The 22,229-nt window shown below is 36.6% G+C and overlaps 2 protein-coding genes across 8 annotated transcripts in view; one reads left to right on the top strand and one right to left on the bottom strand.

Moving 5' to 3' along the window:
- Positions 1–610: 610 nt before the first annotated feature.
- LOC144965013 (calcium and integrin-binding family member 2-like) lies at positions 611–19,852 on the top strand. 7 transcript variants are annotated; one of them, XM_078899869.1, is made up of 8 exons: positions 611–736; positions 10,768–10,846; positions 13,211–13,245; positions 14,549–14,666; positions 15,744–15,891; positions 17,703–17,809; positions 17,997–18,085; positions 18,664–19,852. In XM_078899869.1, the coding sequence occupies exons 2-8, from the start codon at positions 10,796–10,798 to the stop codon at positions 18,683–18,685; spliced, it is 570 nt and encodes a 189-aa protein (XP_078755995.1). In that variant the 5' UTR covers positions 611–736; positions 10,768–10,795; the 3' UTR covers positions 18,686–19,852. The 7 variants fall into 7 exon arrangements, with proteins under 7 accessions (XP_078755995.1, XP_078755992.1, XP_078755989.1 ...); XM_078899866.1 differs by lacking the exon at positions 611–736 and adding an exon at positions 8,197–8,337 and having other exon boundaries at positions 10,641–10,846; XM_078899863.1 differs by lacking the exon at positions 611–736 and adding an exon at positions 8,223–8,337 and having other exon boundaries at positions 10,494–10,846.
- LOC144965012 (uncharacterized) overlaps positions 19,768–22,229 on the bottom strand; it is an 18,189-nt gene continuing 15,727 nt past the window's right edge. Inside the window, exons 8-9 of the mRNA XM_078899862.1 lie at positions 21,632–21,784; positions 19,768–20,981 (exon numbers count right to left, since the gene is read on the bottom strand). Of these exons, the coding sequence (XP_078755988.1) occupies positions 20,674–20,981; positions 21,632–21,784 (461 nt within the window). The 3' untranslated portion in view covers positions 19,768–20,673. The remainder of the gene's footprint in view (positions 20,982–21,631; positions 21,785–22,229) is intronic.

Genomic DNA, 22,229 nt, shown 5'->3' with positions numbered 1-22,229 from the left:
GACAGCCTCGAAACCTCCAGCCAGTCTGGTCGCAGGATAGTGAGGAACTATGTGGTCTGCTATCTCCACAGACCATAGAGAGCCCCTCTCCTTGGTCTGTGGCCGTCTGGCGATCCCTGACAGTGGAGACAATCGGCTGACTCCCTCAGACCCCACCGATGCAGTCCTGCCGCGGCCTTTCATTAGTCGGTTTGATGCGACGCACTGACTTCTATTGCCATTCCATGAAGGCTGGAATTAGTTCTGTTGGGTCTTTGATTACCCCAAATCCCTTGGGCATGGTATTTGTCCAATATTCCCTCCAGGCTTCCCCCGGGCTTACAATAATGAGATCGTCACATCGACTCGTCGGATTGAAATGATGGAGTATTGGGTACCCATGTTATTGTAAATCAATATGATAAAATCATCGAACACTTTCGATATTATAATGCACTAATCAATGAAGTGAAAGGGCAAATTATTGATTATTGATTTGCGATTCGATAAAATCGGGTAGCTGAGTGCTCCATACAACTAATATCGATGTCGTAATTATAGATTGATGAATCGGATCGAATTAAGAAACCTCGTATTGAGTCCTTAACAAGGTGAGCTTACACAAACACACAGGCGCAAACACAGACACACTTATACACTCGTGCGCATATACATACCCAAACAAACACATACACACAAGAAGTCGTTCACGGTTGGATGTTGTTTATAGCTGAAGGATTCTGGAGCTGAGATAAAGGTACGTAGGATTCACTTGAAGATGTGATGGTATTGTTACTATTATTATTATTATTATTATTATTATTATTATTATTATTATTATTATTATTATTATTATTATTATCATTATTATTATTATTATTATTATTATCATTGATATTATTATTATTATTATTATTATTATTATTATTATTATTATTATTATTATTATTATTATTATTATTATTATTATTATGGACAGAGAAGAAAACTAATGAAGAAGTATTAGAGCAAGCTGAAACTATAAGGTTACTAATTCGTACAATAAGAAAAGACAAATGCAATTTTTAGGGCACCTAAATCGACATTTTGCTCTCACAGGAAAGATAGAAGGTAAAAAGAGTAAAGGTAGACCAAGAAAAACATATTTGAATAGTTTGAACAGCTGGGTGACAAAGAAAGAGAAGAGTAATATTAGTTTTCTGAGGTTATCTGATCAGAGAAATGAATGTTGTACCATGATCACCGATGTCTGGCACAGACTTGGTACTTGAAGAATTATTATTATTATCATTATTATTATTATTATTATTATTATTATTATTATTATTATTATTATTATTATTATTATTATTATTATTATTATTATTATTATTATTATTAACATTATTATTATTACCACCATCATCATCATCATCATCATTATTATTATTATTACTATCATTATTACTATTAGCAGTAGTAGTAGTAGTAGTAGTAGTAGTAGTAGTAGTAGTAGTAGTAGTAGTAGTAGTAGTAGTAGTTGTTGTAGTAGTAGTACTAGTAGTAGTAGTAGTAGTAGTAGTAGTAGTAGTAGTAGTAGTAGTAGTAGTAGTAGTAGTAGTAGTAGTAGTAGGAGTAGTAGTAGTAATAGTAGTAGAAATAGTAGTAATAGTATTATTATCAGCAACAGCAATAGAATAAGAAGAGGTTTTCTTATTGTCCATGAAACATAAGCAATTATGGTGGGATTGAATTGTAATAAATAGTAAATTCGTCAGACTACAACGTATCATAAACTTGCATATTAAACATCTATGATAGCAGGCTTATCAGTTTACCAACACATATATAGCAGCTAGAAGCTGTTGACTGGGCGAATATATTGAAGAAAAACGAGTTGAGCAGCTTAACCTTCATCTTACAAACCAGGATTGAGAATTTACTTCAATCACATAATCTTTCATAATGGAAAGACAAAATCGAAATTAACGAATACTTATTTGGAGGTCTGATAACCCAAATTGTTATAGGCTCATTGTTGTAATGGAAATATTCTCAAAGCAATGCGAAATATTTTTTTTTAAAAAGAGCTTTTATATAAACGCAATTTCCACTAAATGTGCTCAAATTAAAGCACTTTACATAGGGCCCTGACCAACATCAACACGTAACATGTAGAACAAAACATGACGCCTGTTACAACGCTGTCAACGGCCAGGTATTCGTTTGACACCTAAGTACGGTGAGAGAATGTGAGTAAAGAACCTTTTCCGAGGACTCAACTATGAGTCGAGCGAGGCTCGAACCCAGGACCTTCCGATCCGAACGCGAGTGTCATACCGCTAGACCACATAGCCGCATTATTGTTCATTTCAACAATATCAAATCAAGCTCCAGAATTGCGTTCGTTTATCAGACCTGCAGATCTTTGAACCTAATCAAAACGAATAGATGGATTCACTGTTTCATTTATATATAAAAAGTTCAAGGTTTTATCAAATGGGGTACGTTTACAACCATGAGTTCTGGACTAAAGAGGAAATAACTGTTTTATCACGACACGGCAAAGTGTCTGATAAGGATGATATCAAAATGTGAGGTGACTTCTCAATCCGGTATCATGTCCCGGTGGCCTAGAAACAGACATTGACTTTTAGACAAAATATGGTGACCTAGATACAGACATTGACTTTAAGACCAAATTTGGTGACCTAGATACAGACATTGACTTTTAGACAAAATATGGTGACCTAGATACAGACATTGACTTTTAGACAAAATATGGTGACCTAGATACAGACATTGACTTTTAGACCAAATTTGGTGACCTAGATACAGACATTGACTTTAAGACCAAATATGGTGACCTCGAACTTATATTTCAATGGACACCTAGTGGAAGGGAACATAACCACGCCTCTCGGACAGTCGTCATAATGTAAACAAAGACAATGATTGGTAAACATAGCGAACTACACAGGCTTTACAATCGATGGTATGTATCTAAGTAAAATACCCACTGTTCTATTGCTTGATCAATAGATAGTTCGAAGATGACGTCACTCAGGTTTTTGTTATTGTTTTTTGCCATCCGCGTTTATGAGTAATGCTCACTGAACTGTATTAATCTGACTATAAACGTTCATGGATACACATAGCTTTGTGTATTGATCCTTTATTGTACTTCCTGATGGCAATGTTATGAGCTTCTTAGCCAAGCGCATACTATCTATAGATAGTTCGAAGTTGACGTCACTCAGGTCTTTGTTATTGTTTTTTTTTTGCCATCCGCGTTTGTGAGTAGTTCTCACTAAATTTTATTAACCAGACTATAAACGATCATGATTACACACAGTTTTGTGTGTTGGCCAGTTATACTTCCGGATGGCAATGTTGTGAACTTCTTAGCCAAGTGCATACTATCTATAGTATTTATTTCCGGGTTATCAAGATGGCGGACGTCTTTTTTCAATACTGTTTTGTTATGGAATTTGATGTTTTTTACGTTGCAAAGATGAGGATCAGGAGATGAGTGTTTGTTTAATATATTCATTTTCGTATTTGTTTTCTACAGTAATATTCGTTTCAACTTTAAAAACGTCCATATAAGTGTATTGATTGATTTCCATTGCATATCTAACGGTTGCGTTATTTTCAAGTCATAATAACATCAAATTACGTCATCCCAATTTCTTTGGGCAAGATGCCGAAAGGACACAAAAAAAGAAACTCGGATAACTTCGAAAACATTCTTTCCCCCCAAATCTGTCCCTTCTAAAGAGCTCGACAACCAAGACTTACTTCAAACATTACAAAATACCATAAAAAACGAATTGAAAGACCTCAAAGACCTAATTATCAAACTAAGACAAGAAAACATGGAATTAAAACATGAATTACAACAAAATAAAGATGAAATAATGGAAATGAAAATGATCAACATAAATCTAAAAAAACAAGTTGAAATGACCGAAAAACGAAACAACGAATTAGAAACCTATTCGAGGAGAAATTCCCTCCGCATTTTTGGAATCCAAGAAAAAACAAACGAAACCAACAATGACTGCCTCTTACTCGTTCTGGACTTATTCAATAGATTAGAGACCCAAATTGACATCACCGGAATTGACACTTTACACCGTACTGGCAGAATGAAATCAAATCGACCCAGGCCAATAATTATCAAATTTGTAAGGCGATTGGATCGTGATATGGTGCTCAAGGCCAGAAAAAAAGTTAAAAGGCTCGGGCATTTCAATATTTGAAGACTTAACGCAGAAGAATTTCAATCTGCTCAAAGCAGCAAAAAATGACGAAAGGATTGACTCGACATGGTCAATGAACGGACAAGTCATGGCAGTAACCATCTATGGTGTGAGACTGAGGTTGGATCCAGACAGTCCCCTCGATGCCCAAATACAATCAACTGGCGCCGACACGCCCAGCCCTCGAATTCGTTCAATTAAACAGACTGAAGACCAAATGTACATCACGTCGACAACCCCTCTACCACCAAAACGCCAGATAGACTATCACCAAACCCAACGCAAAACCTATTACAGTCCCGGGGGAAGAGAATTTCATTCAAGACGCCTTAAATCGACACGACAAAACTCAGACCAGTGACTTAACACATACCTGTCTGGAACACCTGATAGTGACACCTCAACAAATTTGCCTTTTCATCTTCCTTTATCAAATTATGATTTTGTTGTATTATATTCTAATGTCGATAGCTTACTTAACAAACGATCAGAATTAACATGTATGATACAGAAACATAATCCCATGATAATATGTCTTAATGAAATTATGCCAAAAATTGAACTTGAGATTGATTTAGAAATTGAATTTTTTATCGATGGTTATAACTTATTTTTGAATGATTACCCAAGTCGGGGTGTTGCTATCTATGTTTTGGATTGTATTGATGCCAATATTTTCTCTTTTGATCATCCTATAATTAATGAAAGTGTATGGTGTGATTTTGAATATAATAATTTACACATACTTGTAGGACATTTATATAGGTCTCATAATTCAGACAAATTAACTTTCAGTAGGGATATAAAAGAAACCTTACAGTCAGTAGGTAGAATGAAATATGATTGCGTGATCATTGTCGGAGATTACAATTTTCCTAACATTAAATGGACAGAACCATGTCTAACTTTTCCCGACTCTCTATTTGTCGAGGCAATTAGGGATGCTTTCTTTATTCATCTGGTGAGACAGGCTACGAGACACCGACTGAACCAAAATAGTAATATACTCGACTTGGTAATATGTAATGATGATTATTGGATTAATAACATTGACCATTTGCCTTCGGTGGGTAAAAGTGATCATGACTCACTTCTTATATCGTTAAATCTTTCATCCGCCAAACATCCTTCACTTGTTTATTTTGATTATTTCAAAGGTAATTACAACTCTTGTAGAGAAGACCTAAATGGCCGTGAATTGGGATGCTCTTGAAGGCTACGGTGTGAAGGAAGCGTGGTTGTTTTTTAAAAACAAACTAAAATGTATAGAATCTAAACACGTTCCATTAAGATGTAACAAAAAATTTAGTTCTAATAAACCATTGTGTTTGACAAAAAACGTTAAACGTACAATTAATAAGAAACATAAATTGTATAAGAAATTCAAAAAGTATTCTACAACAAATAATTTTCATAATTATGTCAAGGTTAGAAATAACACCAAATACACGATTAAAAATGCTGTGAAAACGTATGAATGTACATTGGCACACGAATGTAAAAAGAGTCCGAAAGGCTTTTGGAGATACGTAAACAGAAAGTTGAAAAGAAAACCAGGTGTTAGTGTTTTACTGAAAGATGATGGTACCAAGGTTACTTCCGATATAGATAGAGCTAATGTTTTAAATAATTATTTTTCATCTGTGTTTGTTCAAGAAGACACTACAAATATACCAACTTTCAATGTTACAAATCAATTAAACGTCCCCGATTTTTATATTACACAAGAAGACATACTTGCAAAATTGTTGAATTTAGACGTGACTAAAAGCATGGGACCCGATTCCCTTCATCCCCGTTTACTGAAAGAAGTGGCCTTTGAAATATCACAGCCACTATCAACAATATATAAGTCTCTTGAATCTGGTACCTTACCCATTGAATGGAAACAAGCCAATGTTACTGCCATTCATAAAAAGGGAAGCAAACTAGATGCTGCAAACTATAGACCCATCAGCTTAACATGCATACTCTGTAAGGTTATGGAGTCTATCTTGAAAGACCGAATAATGGACTTTCTTGAAAGTCATACGATGCTAAACGATAACCAGCATGGTTTTAGATCAAAGAGATCATGATTTACTCAACTTTTACAGGTGATGGAGGATTTTACCAAGTTAATTGATCGTGATCAATGCATTGATGTTGTTTATCTTGATTTCCGCAAGGCTTTTGATTCTGTACCTCATGAGAGATTATTCATTACACTAAAAGCATATGGATTTAAATGGAATATCTTTAACTGGATTAAATACTTTTTTTAATAATCGAATACAAAGGGTCATTGTCAATGGTGTGGGGTCGAATTTTAAGAATGTAATTAGTGGTGTACCCCAAGGAAGCGTATTGGGACCACTTTTATTTCTTTTATATATAAATGATTTACCATGTGGCATAAATTCAGCCTGCAAACTGTTTGCAGACGATACAAAGATCTATAGTACAACTGAACATCATAACATTCTACAAAACGATATATTTTCACTTTTCAAATGGTCTACAACGTGGCATTTGTATTTTAATGTTTCGAAATGTAAAGTATTACATATAGGAAAAAATAATCCATGTCATAATTATTTTACCGATACCTCTATGTCAAATTTACTTTCCGTTGTGCCTTATGAAAAGGATGTGGGATATTTGTATAAATCGGTCGTTCGACCAATTCTAGAATACGGAAATTGCATCTGGAGCCCATTATATAAAAGACAATCTATTAGTATTGAAAGTGTACAGAGGAGAGCTACCAAAAAAATTATTCAATACAGTATTTATTTATAAGGAAAGGTTAGAATTTCTTGACTTACCCGGTTTGAAATATAGAAGAATTCGTGAGGATTTAATTCAGGTTTATAGATTGGGATATGGTACGGACAGGATAGACTTTTCTGATTTTTTTTTTCATATTCTAATATTCCTTTTACTAGAGGGGACAAGTTTAAGATTTTTGTCTCTAGATGCAAAACAAACATAAGACAAAAACTGGTTCGGTATTCGTATTGTTCAGAAATGGAACAGTTTGAAATTTGAAACAAAGAATGCAAAATCTATGGATTATTTCAAGGTGTTAGTAGACAGGGAATTATATGATGGGAGATTTATATATGACGAATAATACGTGTTTGCACTGCTGTTGACATGGCTTTCAATCTTGTATGTATATATTATGCATTATTATATTATTATGGTTATCTTCTATACAAGTGTGTATGTGTGTATGTGTGTGGGTGTGTGTGTGTGTGTGTGTGTGTGCTTTGCATGTCACGGTTAAAGATATTTGTTTGTACACCACATGAGTACATTTAAGTTGAAATACTATCTTTACCACGTGTATCATTATTGTAATCTTTAATCAATAGATTTATGGCATTACTATTAATATTAAGGGCATTCAAGGGATCTTATCCTATTTTGCCCTATACCATATGTTATGATATAGAGCCAACAAAGAAATATAAGTGTAAACTTAAACGCTTATAATCTAGAAAACCGTGTAATGACTAATTACTAATTTGACGGTATAAAAACAATAATAGTGATCAGGGAGAAGTCGATATCCTTCACGTTATTGTTTATAAACAAACAACTTTGTTTGTCCGAGTACGTTTGAGGGCGTGTCACAGAGTCCATGTTTTGATTGGTCAAAAATCTACTGGTTACTTAACTAGTCACTTTTCAAACTGTGCATTTTAAACCATTTTCATTTTATATTCAGTTTTTCAAATATAGTTTACCCGACGTGCACGTATTGGTAGTTCTGATAACCAAACACAATCATAGGCTTGATAAAACATTGTTGCGTTGGTTTGAGAGTATTTCCATAACAACAGTGAGACCATACCATTTTGGTTATAAGACCTGCAGCTAAGTACACGTCGGTTTCAGCCCAACATAATAATACCAATTTGAAGGCGTGGGTCACAAATCAGAATTCAGAAACAATGTGATAACGTTATCTTCTTTTGACATATTAATCATAACTATACTGTGTGTCATGATGATGTTAGTACTTGTATTATATAAACTTTACACATGTGTTCTTTGTCACGTTACAATGACAATACTGAAAAGTTATTGACGTGTCGTGTCAGGACAGGTTTCTATGGATTAATAGGTGTGTTTGTGTGTTGATAATATTATGTTTTCTTACACGGACCAGATTTATTTCTTCACAACCCGTTACAGTCTGTGACCATACATTTTATTGGTTTATTGTTTTTTGCCATCCGCGTTTATGAGTAGTTCTCACTAAACGGTGTTAACCAGACTATAAACGTTCAAGGTCACACATAGTTTTGTGTGTTGGTCCGTTATACTTCCGGATTGCAATGTTGTGAGCTTCTAAGCCAAACGCATACTATCTATAGATAGAATGCGCTTGGCCAAGGAGTTCACAACATTGCCATCCGGAAGTATAACGGACCAACACACAAAACTGTGTGTCTCCATGAACGTTTATAGTCGGATTAATACAGCTCAGTGAGCATTACTCATAAACGCGGATGGCAAAAAAAAAAAAAAAACAAAAACAAAGACCCGAGTGACGTCATCTTCGAACTATCTATAGATCTGAAGAAGTGTGTGTATGAAACAGTGCCAGACAAAGCGGAGAGAAAAATACAAGAAAAAACAAACCATCCCAAAACAATCAGCCAGCCTCGACAGGAAATCGAAACTCAGACCTCCTAGTCTCAATGAGATCTGAGGCTATATCCCTAGACGTCGAGGCACGTTTTTTTTTTTGGGATGCTTTCTTTTTTCTCTCTTATATTTCTCTTTCCGCTTTCGTCTTCTTCTTCTTTTTCTTGTTCTTGTTCTTATTCTTCTTGTTCTTGTTCTTATTTTTCTTGTTCTTGTTCTTATTCTTGTTGTTGTTGTTGTTGTTGTTGTTGTTGTTGTTGTTGTTGTTGTTGTTGTTGTTGTTGTTCTTCTTCTTCTTCTTCTTCTTCTTCTTCTTCTTCTTCTTCTTCTTCTTCCATAAAGGCAAAAGCTTCAGGCTGAAGTTTGTATGGCCGTCAGTAACATGGGTTTTAGATCGAAGCAGAGAGCGATATTTTGAAGTCATCAGTCGAAAGGGCTTGTTTATAATTTGTTGGTAGGGAGTTCCAAAGTCGGATGGTGGAGGCTTTGTCTGGAACGTTTCATCCATTTTTAAAGACTTAAATCTTACACCAGTGCCTGCTCCCTATTTTGTTACAACCAATTATTGTATGCTGTGGTAATATCATACACATCATTAACTAAAACTAAAAGTGCTCCAGGGAACCAGTCAGAATGGAACAAAATATATAAGCGTAAATTTGACTCATATATGGAAAGAGTACCAGAAATCACTGCTGGGTGGACAGGGAGGGGGGGGGGGGGGGGGTCAGAAAAAATCTCGACTGCACCTGGGACCGATCTCGGACTCTTTGCTTGTGTTGCGTAGTGAGTGCTCTACCAACTGAGCTATCGGGACCTCCTACGAGAAATATTTAACCTCTATGTTTTGTTTACATTTAGGATATTAATAGCAACCCATGACTCTACACATCAAGACATTTGGGCCAGAAAGCGTTTCCTTCATCAATCGATGAATTAAATCGACTCCCAACTTGTCAAATATGGGTAAATCTGAGACACAGTTAAAGTTTGGATTTATTGGGGTAAGGAGGGTGGGGGTGTGTCGTGGGGGAGTGGTGCCATTGGAAAAGATCTGCTGTACGTTTTCTGGTGAAATAGTCGAATCGTTTTGCCAGTGTAGGGGAGACACATTAAAGAGAAAAACAAAAATCTAACAACAACAACAACAGAAAAAAAAACAGGTTTAAGAAAACATAATTTTATTATAGACACAAATAGAAAACCCACTTCACAATGAAAAAAGAAAACAACCCAAAAACACACAAAAAACAAAGAAAAATAAAAACCCAATAAATAAGAACCAATTTAAAGCAAAAATCAAAAATAAAACAGAACAAAACCAAACAAAATAAAACCAAAATAAAACGCAAAAACCCCCCAAAAACAAAACAAAACAAAACAAAACAAAATAAAAAAAACAAAAGAGAAACATAACATATCATAATAAGGGTTGCTTGGGCAAGGCGTTGCCATCGTTAACTTATATATAGCCTGACACTAAAACCCACTAGGACTTACAGAGTGACATCCTGTTTTTATTTTTGAAGCGCCAAGTGAGTTGTCGTTAGTAGAGCTCAAGGAAACAAGTGATTCCATTGGTTGAACCGTTGAATAGAACTCACGATTTGTTTTCTTTTGTGGCCAAAGACTTGTCTTTTGACGTCAATTTTTGGTCAGTGTCAGGCTATGAGTTAACAATGGCTCCGGAGAACGAAGATGACGTCACTCAAGTCTTTGTTATTGCTTTTTGTCATCCGCGTTTATGAGTAATTCTCACTAAACTGTATTAACCAGACTATGAACGTTCAAGGTTACACATAGTTTTGTGTGTTGGTCCGTTATACTTCCGGATGGCAATGTTTTGAGCTTCTTAACCAAGCGCATACTATCTATTGTACTGTCTATATAATTTATCGACCAGGATGTAACCTCCTTGAGACACACCAACCATGGGAAACAAGATAACGTCATTCTCAGAAGGACAACTCGAAGCTTACCAGGTCAGTTTGATTATCCGTGTGTTGTTAATCTTGATAAAGACCATGTTATCAGCTCCTACACACTTATAATGTGTTACAGTTAAAACAAGATTTTCATAGCTGATAAAATAAAGCTTTATTCCTTCAGGCCATTAGACTCATGGAGCCGGAGTTTATCTCGGTTTCTGAAAATCATGAAACGGACAAATGCAATTACGTGTTATCCTTTGGATAAGACGTTAATTAACCTATCGCAAAGTACTTTGCGCCAGATCTAAGAGATACGGCTATCTAATCACTGCTGGTTGGACAGGGGGGGGGGGGTCAGAAAAAATTCTGGACGTCACCCGGGATCGATCTCTACCAACTGAGTAAACATGACCCCTATGGGTAAATAAAGTGCGGCTATGTGGTCTCGTGGTATGACACTCGCTTTCGGATCGGAAGGTCCTGGGTTCGAGCCTCGCTCGGCGCATAGTTGAGTCCTTGGAAAAGGCTCTTTACCCACATTCTCTCACCGTACTCAGGTGTAAAATGAGTACCTGGCCGTTTGCAGCGTTGTCTATGTCCGAAACAAAAATATAATATCGCCTAACAGGCGTCATGTCCCATCTTACATGTTAAATGTTGCTGTTGGCCAGGGACCCTTTGTAAAGCGCTTTGAGCATGTTTAGTGGATATTGCGCTATATAAAAGCTCAATTTAATTTAAAGTAATATGCGATAAATATGAACACTTATATATTGCATTTCCACATATTCACTGTTTTCATTGTGCTTCTTGATTTGGTAGCAAGTCGTATAGAACCAAATTTCCATTTCATACAGAACAACGTTCCCGTTAAGGCATTGTTTTGTTACACACCGTAACACTATCCCATACCTAGAATGCGCTTGGCCAAGGAGTTCACAACATTGCCATTCGGAAGTATAACGGACCAACACACAAACTCTGTGTAACCATGAACTTTTATAGTCTTGTTAATACAGTTTAGTGAGAACAACTCACAGGGATGGCAAAAACAATAACAAAGGCCTGACTGACGTCATCTGCATACTATCTATATATACCTCTCTTTTTCTCATCTATCTATCTATCTACCTATCTATCTATCTATCTATCTATCTATCTATCTATCTATCTATCTATCTATCTATCTGTCTGTCTATCTATCTATCTATCTATCTATCTATCTATCTATCTATCTATCTATCTATCTATCTATCTATCTATCTGTCTATCTCTCTGTTTATCTGTCTGTCTTTCTTACTTTTTTTTTCTATTTTATCTATCTGCCTATCTATCAACCTATATATCTATCTATCTATCGATCTATCTCTGTCTGTCTATCATTTTTATACTTCTATTTCATCTATCAATCTATATATATATCTATCTATCTATCCATCTATCTATCTATCTATCTATCTATATATCTATCTATCTATCTATCTATCTATCTATCTATCTATCTATCTATCTATCTATCTATCTATCTATCTATATGTCTGAATATCTTACTTTCTTTAAATTTTATCTATATACCTGTCGATCTATCTGTCTGTCTTTATTTCATTTAATCTATCTACCTCTCTCTCTCTCTCTCTCTCTCTCTCTCTTCTCTCTCTCTCTCTCTCTCTCTCTCTCACACACACACACACAAACACATCTTTTAACACACACAATTAGGTAGATACACGAGAGCAGACAAATTCATATAATCATACAAATACAGGCCAGTACATGTACTATAGGTCGATATTTCGTCAGGTCTACTACTTATTTTCATCCTCCCGCCCTCCTCCTGTACTCTCTCTCTCTCTCTCTCTCTCTCTATCTATATATCTCTCTCTCCATCTCTCTCTATCTCTCTCCCTTTTTCTATCTCTATCAATCCGTCTCTCTATCGCTCTCTCTATCTCTCCATCTCTCTTTATCCCTCTCTCTATCCCTCTCTTTTTCTCTATCGCTCTCTCTATCTCTCCATCTCTCTCTCTCTCTCTCTCTCTACTCTCACTCTATTTTTCTCTCTCTATCTTTCTCTCTCTATCTCTCTATCTCTCTATCTCCCTCTCTCTCTCTCTCTCTCTCTCTCTCTCTCTCTCCATATATATATATATATATATATATATATATATATATATATATATATATATATATCTCAATATCTATCTACCTTTATCTCTCTCATGCAATCAAGCAGTTAATCAATAAATCAATCATAAATCAATCACATTATCTATTTGTCTATGTATAATTGTTTCTTTTCACTTTGTCCCTCACAACGTTGAAAATCAAAGTTATATTCAATTTGTGATATCTTCCTCTAATTGGAAATTCAACATTTTTCAGAATTTAATCAATAAACATTTTTTCTTCTTACAGGACTGTACGTTTTTTGCAAAGAAAGATATTCTGAGGTAAGGATTCTGACCGACACGTACATATATGCAGGTCTAGACGTCTGACATCCAAACCTACATATGGGCCTGGTTTATCATTGTTGTAACGGACAATATTTTGCGTCATTTATTTTGAGATGTCCATTACAAGAATGAGCCCATAAGGAATTGGGTTATCAGACCTGCAAATATGTGCACGTCGATTCTGACCATTGCAAAACTGTGTTTGTCACGATCTTGACCAACGTGTAGGTCTGATAACCGAACGCAATTATGGGCTTGATTAAACGTTGTTATAACTGATGATAGTATGCATTGGTTTAAGAATATTTCCATTACACCAATGGGCCCATAACAATATAAAAATGTGGGTTATCAGACCTTAAAATAAGGACACATCGATTCTGACCAATGACAGGATGGTAACTTTATGACCCACAGTTACATCTTTGACAAAAGTGAGGTTAACGTTTGGATTCGGCTATGGAGAAAATACCAAAACAAATTAGACTTGTAGTATTGAACGAGGGACATAGATTGTAGGTTTATCATGAAGATAATTGCTTTAAGTTTGGTTTTTCAAAAATTGAAATGAATAAATTGTTCGCTAAAATTTCATATGCTTACATCTTTATAACTGAATAGCTGAAAAATCGTAAATGTATTTTTAAAAATAATAAAATTCCCTTTATTCATCCTACAGGAGAAATTTGTCTCTAGGGTCTATTCCAAGGGAAGACTGGAATAACCCAGTATCAGCCGCAGTGCAGTGCCGCATATTGAGCTAGGGCGAGGTGACTTGCTCAAGACCACACAGCGCAGCGTGGTCACTGCTGCCCCATATCTTGAGTACTTTTGGTACTGGGGTCTTTGAATTCTCGCGCAAAATTCCAAATTCCTGAAAAAAAGTGCATGAAACAGTAAAAGTAAACAAGAAAACAACCCGCCCCCCCCTAAAAAAAAACAAAAAAACAAAAAAAAAAAAAAAAAAAAACAAACCAAACAAACAAAAAAAAACAACATTAACAACAACAACAAAAAAAAGGAGAGAGAAGAAAGTACAAGAAAAAAAAAGCATTAATAAAAATGACAAAGCAAGAAAAAAAAAATACAAGAAGTCAAAAAAAAAAAGCAATCCCAAAAACACAGGCTACGCCGACAGGCGAATTATTTGCTATGTTGTTTTATTGTTGTTGTTTTTTTCTTGTATTTTTCTTTCTTGTTTTGTCCAGTACTTTTTCATATACACTTTTTCAGATATAGACGTCTATATTTTACACCAGTGCCGGCTCCCTAATTAGTCACCTTCTTTTTCTCAAAGGGTATTCGGTCGATTTCAAGAGCTGGATCCGAACAGAGTTCCCTATAACATAAAGACAGAGGAATGTGCCCACATCAAGCTGCCCGTGGAGATGATAGAGACAATACCTGAGTTGAAGGTAAGGGGGTAATAATACCTTACCTTACCGGAGTTCCGTCTCCCTACAGAGGTTGAATGTCATGGAACGCCACTTTTCACGCTCAAGGGCCATTACCGAGAAGTCGATTATCTTTTTGCCAGTTGTTGCCTCCACATTTCCTATTCAGGATTTCCTTGGTTTGCCCCGTGCCTTTCTGTCAGCTACTTTTCCCTCTAGCACTGATTTTTTGGATGGTTTTGTGTCTCCGGACGTGTCCATAATAGCTCAGTTTTCTCATTTTAACTTCTGCCAACAGTTTTCTGGACCTGCCTTTGGCCTGCATCTATAAGAACCAGAATATTTGATTTCTTTCTGGTCCTTGGTACTCTCAGACTTCGCCGGTATGCCCACATCTCAAAGACATCAATTTTTCTTTCTATCTCCTTCGTTAAGGGATAATGTTATTGTTTGTATAATGATGATATCATTGTTTTCTTGATCATGAAACAAAGAACATATTACTCATTTTTCGGCGTAGCACTACGGTTTGTGCCAGAGTATCCTTAATATTTTCTAATGATTAATGATACCCTTTAGTTAAATTGAGTTTTTATATAGCGCAATATCCACTAAATGTGCTCAAAGCGCTTTACAAGGGATGATGGCCAACAGCAACATTAAACATTTAGGACGGGACATGACGCTGTTACTATTTTTTCGGACAGATCGAATGCTGTTAACGGCCAGGTACTCATTTTACACCTGAGTATGGCGAGAGAATGTGTGTAAAGAGCATTCTTCAAGGACTCAACTATACACCGATCGAGGTTCGAACCCAGGGCCTTCACTCACCTTACTCAGATGTAAAATGAGTAACTGGCCGATTACAGCGTTGTCTCTGTCCGAAAGAAATGGTAACATCACTTAACAGGCGTCATGTCCCGTCCTAAATGTCAAATGTTGCTGTTGGCCAGGGACCCTTTGTAAAGCGCTTTGAGCACAATTATGTGGATATTGCGCTTTATAAAAACTCATTTAAAAAAATAAAAAAGGTCAAATGAATGTTGTTGATCTCTTCTAACACCCTCCCACCATCTCTCATGTCCCCACTTGAAGGAGAACCCATTCCGACGACGGATTTGTGAAGTCTTCTCCGATGACGGGACAGGAAATATGTCCTTTGATGACTTCCTGAATATGTTCTCTGTCTTTTCTGAAGCAGCTTCCAGGGACATCAAAGCCACGTATGCCTTTCAGATTTACGGTAAGTTGCTCTTGGAATCAGTTATAGATTAGAGGGTAGCTTTTAAAACCAGATAAAGCTCATTTCCATGCGGCTATGTGGTCTTGTGGTATGAGCACCCTTCTTCGAGTCGGAAGGTCCAGGGTTCGAGTCCCGCTCTAAGCGGCGTATAGTTGAGTCCTTGGAAAAGTGTCTTGGTTCACATTTTCTCACCATACTCAAGTGTAAAACGAATGCCTGGCCGTCAACAGCATTGTCTCTGTCCGAAAAAAATTTGTAAAGGCGTCATGTTTCGTTCTACATTTTAAATGTTGACGTGATCTAGGAACCCTTTGTAAAGCGCCTTGAGCACCATATGCGCTATATAAAGCTCTTTTTTTCATAATTCAGACAAATTCACTTTTTTGTATTTATTTATTGACGTAAAGAGGAAAAATACTTGTCTTGTGTGCCTCATAGAACAATACCCTGAGTGTTTTGAAACTTTAAATTATTAACTTTAAGTTATTAGAACATGTTGGAAGTTACCTCCTATGATGGGTATAGACGGAATAGCTGGAGAGAGAAAGAGAGAAAGAGACAAATTGGCTAGAGAGATAGATAGATGTTTTGTCAAAGTCATACCAAGCTGCCAGAAGCTGTGGACTGTAAACATTAATATACAAAAATGTATATAACAGCCTCAAAAAAAAAAAAAAAGAAAAAAAGATCAGAATTTAGTAATTTATTGGGTTTTTGTGTGTTGTTGGCTGAAAAAGGATTTTGATCCCGAAACGTTCCGTGTTTGGTATTTTGTTATTTTTTGAAGCTGTTATATTCGTTTTTGTTTATAGATATATTGTGAGAGAATGATACGCCGATCTTTTAGATTGCTGGACTAAAAACGATGCTTGATCATTTATATATTGCAATATCTACTAAACGTGCTCAAAATGTAAATGTTGCTACTCGAAGATCAGAAGATCGAAGAAATAATAACAATGTGAAATTGAATGTAAGCTTCAATTTAATATACGTCCATTTTATATGTTTTCGTATATTAAATTGAAGCTTACATTCAATTTCACATTGTTATTTAAACGTGCTCAAAGCACTTTACAAGGGGTCCCTAGCAAATAGCAGCACTTAAAGTGTAGGCCGAGACGTGACGTCTGCTCGGCGATATTACATTTTATTCTCGGATAAAGGCAACGCTTTAAACGGCCAGGCACTCATTTTACACCTGAGCACGGCGAGAGAATATGCGTAAAGAGTTCTTTTCCAAAGACTCAACTATGCGCCGCTCAGAGCGGGACTCGAACCCTTAATCATCCGATCAGAAGTGAGTGTCATACATTAGACTACATAGTCGCACTTTATATATCTTAGATGTATAATTGTGAACCATACTTTGTTTCATAAGCAATGCTGCGGAACTAAACACCTTACCTATCAACTTAAAAAACCCCACAAAAAACCACCAAAACTTAAAGCATTTATATAGGGCAATATCCACTAAACGTGCTCAAAGTGCTTTACAAGAGATCCCTGACCAACAGCAACAATTACTTTTTAGAGACAACGCTGTTAACTGCCAGGCACTCATTTTTATAGCTGTGTACGATGCGAGAATGTGAATAAAGAGCCTTTTCCAAGGAGTTAACGATACGAACCCAGGACCTTCCGATCCGAAAGCGAGTGTCATACCACAAGACCACATAGCCGCACTTAACATCTCATCGGCGCTGATATGACCTTAATGTGTTTGCTTGCGCCGTAAAACCCTTAAAAACAAAAATATCTAATGAATGTATGTTCTAATCAAGACAACACGTTTATCTATTTTCTTTCAGACTATGATTGTGACAACTATTTGGGAAAGAAAGATCTAGAAAACACACTGGTGGCCTTGACCCAGAACTCTTTGACGTCAGAGGAAGTGGATTTCATCGTCGACAAGGTCAATCTTCAGTTTTCGTAGAAAATAAAAGTCTTACTATCAAAATCTTGTATTATGGGATAAACCGACGTGCTCTAATTTAAGATATAAAAACTATTTTAACTCTTCTAAAAATGACTTTAGCAAAAAACGTTAAAGCTTTTTAAAAAGAATGTAATATGCATGTTACGTTTTTCGTTCATTACAGGTTCTGGAAGAGACAGACCTGGATGATGACGGAATGCTGTCTTACAGTGAGTTTGAACACGTCATTTCAAGGGCTCCAGAGTTCATCAGGTATAATCACTCGCTGAACAGGGGTCTGGGCCCGAAACTTTAATTGTTTATTATTTTGATGAAGCATTTATAATGCCACACTACTGTGGCTATATTGTGTAAAGTATCTACACTGTTAAATTACTCCCAGTTATCAGGGCTAATTTGTCATGTGCAAATAGATTTAGGCTCTTTAAAAATAGATTCATAATTGGATTCAATAGTCTGATGTCACGTCCGCCCAGCAACGAGCAGCTTGGTTCTAAACAAAGAAAATCGGTCGGCACTTTTTATTCTTCATGCTGGCTAGAACTTTATCATATGTGATCAGAATGTATAAAAGTCAAAACATGATCAGATTAATAATGTTTTTATCCCCTGGATACACTTTTATGCTCGTCGGAGAAGTATTCATAAGGGCGTTCGCCATTGTTCCGATAGTTTAGAATCAGTTACTAAGTTACTATGCGTCATTACGAGGGAAGTGACGTCACGACTGTTGAAGCCTATTCTTATTTTAATCTTTGTCTTGAATATCTATGTTGTGTATTGTGTGTCACCCAATGTCTAACCAGATTTCTGTTTTCAATCTATTTCAGCACATTCCACATCAGAATCTAACAGTTCTTGGCGAGAACAACGAAGTCCCCAATCTTGTACATACAACATAAAACGATTACACCTTTCCTCCACCAATGACCATTTTTGCTAGGATACTGATTTCACTTGTAACCCCCTTCATAAACTTTTTGCCTGACGCACTGACCAAAAAAGACGTCAAAATACTGGGCTAAACACTAACATTAAACAAATTGTGAGTTGTACTCAATAGTCTAATTAATGGGATGTTTTGTTTCATTGAGCAACACTAACGACAACTAGCGTAGCCATCGTTAACTTATAGCCTGACACTGACCAAAAAATGACGTCAAAATGCCAGTCTTTGGCCACAAAAGAAAACAAATCGTGAGTTGTATTCAATAGTTCAACCAATGGGACCACTTATTCCCATGAGCACTACTAACAACAACTCACTAGGCGGTGCAAAAACCAAATAATGACGTCAAAATTCCAGTCTTTTTGGGTTTCAGTGTCAGGCGATAACTTGACGATGGCAACGCAACTAGTCTCTAATCCATAAATGACGTCACAATACAATTCCTTGTGTCAGGTTATTAGTTTAAGAAGAGATCTGTGTATACGTCATATCGCTCTCTTTCATATCTTACCACGTCATCAAGGAGTCCCCCCCCCCCACCCCCTTAAAAAAAAACAACAAAACAACCCCCAATTAAATAATAATCTGATCCTATTATTTTGGTTTGCCATTCCTAAATAGTTTGTTCGCTTAAAAAGATACATAAATATAAACGATCAAGACTACAATGAAATTGGAAGTTAAATTTCCTTCTCTTCGTGGCTTTTGAGAAGCTAACGAAATGACGTCATCGTTGTTATTGCCTTGGTAGACTTATACTTATCTGTAGGTCTGATCGCCCGAATTGTTATGAGCTCATTGTTGTAATGGGAATACTCTCAAACCAACGAAATATGTTCTCTATAACAACAATGTTAACTCAAGCCCATAATTGCATCAGACTATCAGCCCTGCATATATGTGCACATAGACCTTGTTGCTTTGGTTTTTACTGTTGTTTCCTTATGCTTATATTACAAATATCAGTATCTTTTTAAATATTGTCTTTTTATTGTACATTAACAACACATTTAGTAACACGTTATTCTGAAATATTGTAATAAAGTAATTTACACGTGAATGGGTTATAATCAACACTGTTTTTATCACTTCTTGCAACAATCAGTGTCGTTTAAAACGTAGGTTCTGTCGTTCAGTTGGTAGAGCACTCGCTTCAACGAAAAGGGACCGAGATCGATCCCGGGTGCAGTCGATTTTTTTTCTGAACCCCCTGTCCACCCAAAAGTGATTGGATAGCTGGCTCTGTTAGACCTGGCGGAAAGTACTTAGCGATAGACTAAACGTCCTATCCAAATGATAGAAAGCAATTGCTTTTGTCCGTTTCACGCTATAGAAATCGGGATAAACTCCGGCTCCGTGGGCCGAAAGGCTCAGAAGAACTACTTTCGTGCAATGCCTAAGCGACGATATCTTATGATGTCGTGGTGGAAGGGCATTATTTTTTATTTATTGTCTATTTTTTTGTCATAGACTAGCGTTTTATCCAGTGCTATTGTCCGTTCAACGCTTGGTAACAGGGATAAGTTCTGGTTCCAAAACAATTTCTTCATCTAGTTCGATACCGACATGATTAATTAATTGAGCTTTTATATAGTGCTCAAAGAGCTTTACACGGGGTTCCTGGCAAACAGCAACACTTAACATGTAGGACGGGACATGACACCTTTTAGGAGATATTACATTTTTTTCGGACAGAGACAACGCTGTTAAGAGCCAGGTACTCATTTTACACCTGAGTACGGTGAGAGAATGTGAGTAAAGAGTCTTTTCCATGGACTCAACTATGCGTCGAGAGAGGCTCGAACCCAGGACCTTCCGATCCGAAAGCGAGTGTCTTATTACAAGACCACATAGCCGCACATAATACCAGATGATCACTGTGTGTAACATCTCAATCATCTTCGTTGTCCTCACTCTTCTTATCTATGTGTTCCAAACCACGCATCGGTCCACCATCTGACATGAAGCAGTTGTTGTTATTTTGTAGGAGGTTGTAATGGCTAGAGGTTCGAGAGGCGTTGATGGACAACAGGGCCTCATTGATTGGGATCGGAGTCTTCTCCATCCCCGAGTCACCCGTGCTGACAACTCCAGTCTGGTAGAGGGATCCACCTGAAAAAGCTGGTGGCAGGGGAGTGGGAGCAGTTCCCCAGGGCAGACACAAACTGGTGACACTGTGGCCTTGAGGAACAAGACAGCCTGAGAGTGAAGGATTAAGTTAAAGGTTATAGGTCGTGGCAAATTATGGAGTATCATGCATGCGTGAGATAATATGGGGAACGAAAAATAGTAGTCCCTCTTATCCAGGTGGGGGAAGGGGGATGAGAGGGGGAGAGAGAAGGAGATTTATATAGGATTCAGAATCTTCTTCTTCTTCTTCTTCTTCTTCTTCTTCTTCTTCTTCTTCTTCTTCTTCTTCTTCTTCATTATGTAGAAGCCCCCTTTTATGGAGTACCACTCTAAATTTGATGGAGTACCACTCTAAATTTGACGTCCATATAAAAGCAAGACAAAAAAACAAACATACAAACACTCCCCCCCCCCCCAAAAAAAAAAAAACCCAACAAAAACAAAACAAACCAAACAAACAAAAAACAACAACAACAACAAAAACCCTAAAGAAACAGACAGCACTTTCACTTTCACTTACGTTACTAATCTGTGACACAAAATGTAAACAATGCTCTTCAGCTTTTATAAGTATCCTGATTCTACGGCGTTGGGTGGCAGATAGAAAGAATATAAATGTTTGTGTCTCTCTGTTCTTCCATATGGAATAGATAATTAATGATTATTTCCCATTGTTCGTATTATGTCCACTTGTAAATCAAAAAAATTAAACGGCCTACCTGTGGTTTGAAACGGAGGCCAGGTAAAGCTTGGATCCATGACATTGGTTAGTGTGATGGGGGTGACCAGTCCGTAGACAAAATCATCTCCGTAGGGATTGGTCAGCATTCTGGTGCCAGTGTCCAGTCGTGTGGGGCCTGGACGGACTCTGTCTGTTTGGAAATTGAATCAATCCTAATGTTAAGTCAATTTGTCTATGTACCATTTTCAATATACGTAGAATATTTCTGTCCGTAAAATGAAGATTCTTAGAAGGAAGTTAGAACTTGCAGCATAATGCAAAAAGTATAAAGACTTAGGAAAGTGCAGCATAAAGAGTAAAAAAAATAGAATCCCGGTTTGATCAGAAACACTCTATTTTATACCCTATTGTAAACTGTTCCCACAATTCCTTCAAACCACTCCTCCTACTGATTTTAACCGCCCCATAGCAGTCTATAACCGGCTCCCTAAATGTAAAAGCGAATCATACTCAACTAGAAACATTAAATTACTAACTATTAATGCTGACCTCCGCCTTTTATGATATAATGTTATTTTGATAAATGTCAGTTTCTCATGCACAAACAACCCCAAAACCAATTTTTAAAAAATACT

Source organism: Berghia stephanieae, chromosome 2 (genome assembly GCF_034508935.2).
Source record: "Berghia stephanieae isolate SIO BIC M18660-M18661 chromosome 2, UCSD_Bste_1.3, whole genome shotgun sequence".
NCBI classification, from domain to species: domain Eukaryota; kingdom Metazoa; phylum Mollusca; class Gastropoda; order Nudibranchia; family Aeolidiidae; genus Berghia; species Berghia stephanieae.
Note: the sequence above shows the minus strand (reverse complement) of the source record. Positions and strands in the feature narration are given on the sequence as shown.

Bases quoted from the DNA above. Each gene is read 5' to 3' on its own strand.
- LOC144965013 (XM_078899869.1), top strand. From the start codon at position 10,796: ATGGGAAACAAGATAACGTCATTCTCAGAAGGACAACTCGAAGCTTAC. The intron at 10,847-13,210 runs GTCAGTTTGATT...TTCTTCTTACAG, and splicing joins GACAACTCGAAGCTTACCAG to GACTGTACGTTTTTTGCAAA. The intron at 15,892-17,702 runs GTAAGTTGCTCT...ATTTTCTTTCAG, and splicing joins GTATGCCTTTCAGATTTACG to ACTATGATTGTGACAACTAT.